The sequence below is a fragment of the Poecilia reticulata genome, linkage group LG20, assembly GCF_000633615.1.
Source record: "Poecilia reticulata strain Guanapo linkage group LG20, Guppy_female_1.0+MT, whole genome shotgun sequence".
Taxonomy (NCBI): Eukaryota; Metazoa; Chordata; class Actinopteri; order Cyprinodontiformes; family Poeciliidae; genus Poecilia; species Poecilia reticulata.
In genome coordinates, this window is record NC_024350.1 from 5,729,531 (window position 1) to 5,734,656 (window position 5,126).

The 5,126-nt window shown below is 39.5% G+C and overlaps 1 protein-coding gene across 1 annotated transcript; it reads left to right on the forward strand.

The window, feature by feature from the left end:
- The first annotated feature begins 257 nt into the window (after positions 1–257).
- LOC103482374 (serine/threonine-protein kinase pim-2-like) lies at positions 258–5,110 on the forward strand. The gene is made up of 9 exons (XM_008438498.1): positions 258–396; positions 778–1,062; positions 2,367–2,462; positions 2,560–2,654; positions 3,257–3,304; positions 3,741–3,950; positions 4,299–4,476; positions 4,564–4,734; positions 4,846–5,110. Exons 1-9 carry the CDS (start codon positions 342–344, stop codon positions 4,935–4,937), a joined length of 1,230 nt encoding a protein of 409 aa, XP_008436720.1. The 5' UTR covers positions 258–341; the 3' UTR covers positions 4,938–5,110.
- Positions 5,111–5,126: the final 16 nt, after the last annotated feature.

The following is a 5,126-nucleotide window of genomic DNA, read 5'->3' on the forward strand; positions in this document are numbered from 1 at the left end:
TGCAGCATATAAAGATAAATAAAATCTCTGTGTAGCTGCAATATTTGGGATTCATTACTCAAAATCTGGCACTGAATATTTGATTTTGGGGATTTTTTAAATGAATGTATTTATTTTTTAAATTCAGAGTGCTGCTAGGCAACATCACCTCCATTCTAACATTTATGACCAAAATTTGGAATGTTATTTTTGATGTCACATCGGTTGGTGTCAGAACCAAACATTCTATTTGAGTTCAGTCTGTCTGAAATCTCTGATAGAGTGAGACATAATTACGAGAGTTAACACTTACAACACTTGTAGGTGAAGATCAACACTGAAGTCTAGAATAGAATATAAAGATGGTCAAAGAAAGTAAAAGGAAAGGAAAAACACCGGCCCTCAGGAGACAACGAGGTAACTGAGATCATGAGTTTTAGTAAAAATGAACAACAAATGGTTCATGTTTCAGTTTTTGTGAGAGAAATTAATGTGGATTTAATCGTTTTTTTTTCATTTTAGACACTGATCTATGTACTCAAAAGATTTAGAGTTGTTATCATTAAGTAAGGATTTCTGCTACTGACTTGTTTACTGTTGGGAACATTTGGGTGTGTGAGTCTGTGATAGTTTCACCCAGAAACATGCGTCTTGGTGAAAATAAGTTAAACATTCAATAGTTTGTGTAATAAAGTCCCTGATTAGAGATCAGTCTGTGAGGTGACATAAATACTACATTTTTGACTACTAATAAAAAAAGAAAATCACATTATTTTCCTGATGTCTCTCTCACTTTAGAGGGCAACAGCAGCGTGACGCCACCAAGCAGAGAGTCTGCTGAGTACAGCAGACCAAGGAAAAGGAAAAAAACTGCAGATCAGACCCCCAGAAGACGGATCATGGTCTCTAAGATGACTGGAACCTCCACAAGCTGCCAGGACCTGATCAGAACCAAGAGGAGACTGAGGAATAAGACCACAAAGGAGGCAGAGGAATCTTCACCACCGGCCAAGAAGAGGAAGAAGGGACTCCTGCAGCGGGTCCTAACCAAAGAGCCTCCATCCTCCTGGGGCATCAGCTCAGGTTGGCTGCTATGATGAAGCTATTGTTAGTTAGCTTCATCGTAGCTAACTATGATGAAGAAATATGAATTTTTAGGATTCATATTCAAATTCAAAAATACTTTATTGATCCCTAAAGGAAATTAAATGTTGTAACTCATGTTAGTTCAACATGAATTAACACAAGTTGTGTGAAGTGATGGCTGTTGGTAGGAAAGATCTCATGTAGCAGTCCATATCACAGCATATTTGAAGAAGCCTCTGACTGAAGACTGTTTCCTAAAACAGTCCTAACAGATGATGGTTAACTTCAGCATGTTACAGCTAAAGAGAGTAAAAATATCACAAAGAATAAATTGCAGTATTTTGTAAAAGTATTCACACCCATCAAACACGTTTTACATTAGAATAAGAAACGTAGATGTTTTTTATTGTGATTCTATGTGATATGCAGCTGTACTGTCACAAAATGTTGCTTCTACCAGAACATCTCAAAAATGTTCATAAAGAGTAAAAACGTACATATGAACTAGATTTTTTTTTTCCACAATATTTGTATTTTTTTTAGATGTTCATATAGGAAACATTGACTCACAAGGGCTGAATACAAACACACCAAACTTCATTTTCAGTTTATGCCCTTCCTCGTGTTGTGCATCAGAAGAAAAATCTAATTAAAAATACTGAAGTTAGTGATCTTAACATGTCAAGAGGTTCAGCAGGTAAGGATAACTTTATGAGCCAGTTTAAGGGCACATCCACATCAGCCCTGTTCAGTCCGCTTCAATCCAACTCCAGTACGATTGTGTACAAAGTCCGGTTTGTTTGGGGAGGTGTGGATGCGTAATCAAACTCTGGTCTGCCTAGAAACCTCGGATTGGTTGAAGTGAACTCTGGTGCGGTTTTACACCAAGCATACCAGAGACCGCTCCAAAAGTAGGAAGCAGTGCATTCTGGGTAATTACAACCAATAAAAACTTATGAGTCTAGTGCTGGCAGGAGAAATGGCTTGTGGTCTTTTACCAAAGACCAAAGAGAAATCTGACTCAACTCCAGTTTAGTTTACATTTTGTGAGAAAAAAAGTTGTGTTCAGTGACGTTTCTTTCAGTGGTTCTTGGTGCAGCGCCACCACAGGTGAGGAGTAAACAGGTTTCTCAAAGTTAGTTTGAATGAGTGCAGTGTGGAAGAGAACCACACCAGCTGAAAATGGAACAAATGTGTAAAAAAAAAACCTAAGCCTTATGTTTCAATCGGGACATTGTTTTCTTTTGGTACCTAAATGTTAAAAGGTTAACATTATTTCTTTGGGTTATCCTCATTTTTAGAATCCAGTTCCAGTCCAGTACTGGCAGATGATTTTGAGGAACCATCAAAGAGAAAGAATATGAAGATGGAGGAAGAAAGAGTGGATTCCCAAAGAGGTCAGAGTTAAGTATTAACAGAATTAAGGTGTGGTGATAATGATATGTGAAATACCATTAGTGAACAGTTTTATTCTGATGCTTTGTGAAACTTTAGCCGAATTCCTGAAAAAGTATATCGAGCTGCATCAGCTGGGAGATGGAGGCTTTGGATCTGTGTTTGCTGGATATCGGGTTGAGGGTAAATTGCCTGTAAGTGGTATACACAAACACGCAAATGCACATGCATAGGTTCACTTGCTTCATACATTTTTTTAAGCCAGTAAGAGTCAACGTTTGTAGAGAAGACGTAAGGTCCTCACAGTTGTAGAAGCCAACAGAAATGACCCAAACTGAAAATGTTCATATGTGTGGGATACTGCTTTATTTTTATTGACATTAACCATGTACAGTTTCATGATAAACTGTTGTTATGTTCATTATTTTCTCTTCCAAAAGAAAGATGGTTTGGTTGACCATCTTTCTCAGTCTGTCTGATCGGGTGGGACTCATCAGCTAACAAGAATGGAGTACAATTTTAGATTTCGTTACTTTTAGTGACACAAAGCATCAAAGTTTGTAGGTTCTGAACTGTTTTTGAGTCTCGTAGTTAGCATCCTGGTAATCTCAGAGTCAGCCGATACAATTAAGTCACAGCTGAGGTGGATTGATATACATAACAACCTCAACCAACTTTAACTTTAGAAAACTACTGCTGATAACTTTACAGAGTCTAACATTAGGAAGTACTAAATATCTCTTTACAAATATTGCATCTTTACCATGCTAACTAAAGTCTTGTTGCTATCTTATAGGTGGCTATCAAACACATACCGAAAGACAACGTAGTCATCAAACATAAGGTAAGTGAGCTACAACATCTAGCAGTGTTTCTTCTGCTTAGTGGATTACAGATGCAAAGGGCAGTTAACATCTCTGTAGATCCCACACATTCTGGACACAAAGTGTTTAGAGTAAACTTTCACCTTGGTTGGTACTACAGAACACTGTTTACAGAGACAGCAGAGAAAGAGTTTCTTTTCTCTGCTGAACACAATGAACACCTTGCAAGCTGTACCATATAAGCAGTTTTTCACTGTCACATCAAACCATCTGTGTGTTTAACTATCCATCTAAAATGTTGGCTACAAATACATCTACATGATTTATATTTCTCTTAAAGTTCGCTTTGAACACTTGAACATCAAAGTCAGATCATTTGTTTATGCACACAGTGTAAACCAGTAAAGCCACTCTGGTTCTGATGGTGGGTTTCTCCTGTTTGCTGGGATGTTTCAGGATGAGAACGGCAGGGAGCTGGCCATGGAGGCCGTAATCATGTTGAAGCTGAGGACTGCAACAGTGCCGCAGTTGGCCATGGTGTCCCTGCTGGACTGGTACGATCTGGATCAGGAGCTGATTTTAGTGATGGAGAGGCCCATGTTTGCTGAAGACCTTCTGGTCTATCTTAAAGACCGTGGAGGTTGTCTAAATGAAAAGGATGCCAAGGTAAGCTGCTGGAGGAAGTTTGGATGTACCTTAGAGGGTTGGACTATAAAATACCAAAACCTGAACATTTCAAAGAGCAATGTTTGATACATCAAATGCCAAAGAAGAGCAAGCAAAGCTTTGAGTTGCTATTATGCATACACAGGAAGATTGCAGCCACTAATAAAGAGAATGTTGTCATGGTTCTCTGGGAATGTTGTCCCAGAGAACCATGTGCTGTATACTGAAGTTTGTAGTTGTAATGAGAAAACGTGAAAAACAAACAGACTCAACAGATTCTGAAGACAAGGCACTCTATCTTATACCTGTATCTCTGCTATTCTTGACCATGCGATGTTTTTCCTTTAGATCATACTGAAACAGCTAGTGGAAGCAGCGCTCTACCTTCAGAATGCAAACATCTTCCATAGGGACATTAAGGTGGAAAATATCTTGATTGAGACCACTGCAGAAGGCTTACAAGTCTATCTGATAGACTTCGGTTTAAGCTGCTTTGATGACAGACGAAAACATGAACTACTGTGTGGTACGATTGGACCGTAGAACCCGGCCCTTTCTCATTTATTAATGCTGTTTCGTCTTACTGATTGTCTTATTCTTACACCCCTTCAAGGTACTCCTGAACACCTCCCACTGGACTGGTTCATGCACAAAAACTACTGTGCTGAACCCACGACAGCGTGGCAGCTGGGTGTGGTGCTGTTCGAGGTGGTCCACATGATGCGGTTCAACACCCACAGCTTCCTTTCAAAAAAGCTGAAGATCAGCAAAAGGCTCTCCAAGAGTGAGACAAACTTATCAGCATAGCTCACAGCACCAAAAAATCTGTTCTGTGTTGTTCTGTTTTGTTCCTCTGGCTCTGTTCATCGTTGCTGTTTGACCTTTGACTCTCCAGACTGCCAGGATGTTCTGACAAAGTGTCTGAGGGTTGACCCTAAGGATCGTCCCACACTGGAACAGCTGCTGGGCCACCCGTGGTTTTCGTAGCTGACACACACACACATGCACATACACATATGTTTATGGACACATACATACATCTACTGCATGCTTCACTTTCAAATTTTAACCTTTTTGACGTTGAGGATGGGTGATATGTCAAGAATAAACAATCCTTCCTTCCTTCCTTCCTTCCTTCCTTCCTTCCTTCCTTCCTTCCTTCCTTCCTTCCTTCCT

Bases quoted from the DNA above. Each gene is read 5' to 3' on its own strand.
- LOC103482374 (XM_008438498.1), top strand. From the start codon at position 342: ATGGTCAAAGAAAGTAAAAGGAAAGGAAAAACACCGGCCCTCAGGAGA. The intron at 397-777 runs GTAACTGAGATC...CTCTCACTTTAG, and splicing joins GGCCCTCAGGAGACAACGAG to AGGGCAACAGCAGCGTGACG. The intron at 3,305-3,740 runs GTAAGTGAGCTA...GGGATGTTTCAG, and splicing joins ACGTAGTCATCAAACATAAG to GATGAGAACGGCAGGGAGCT.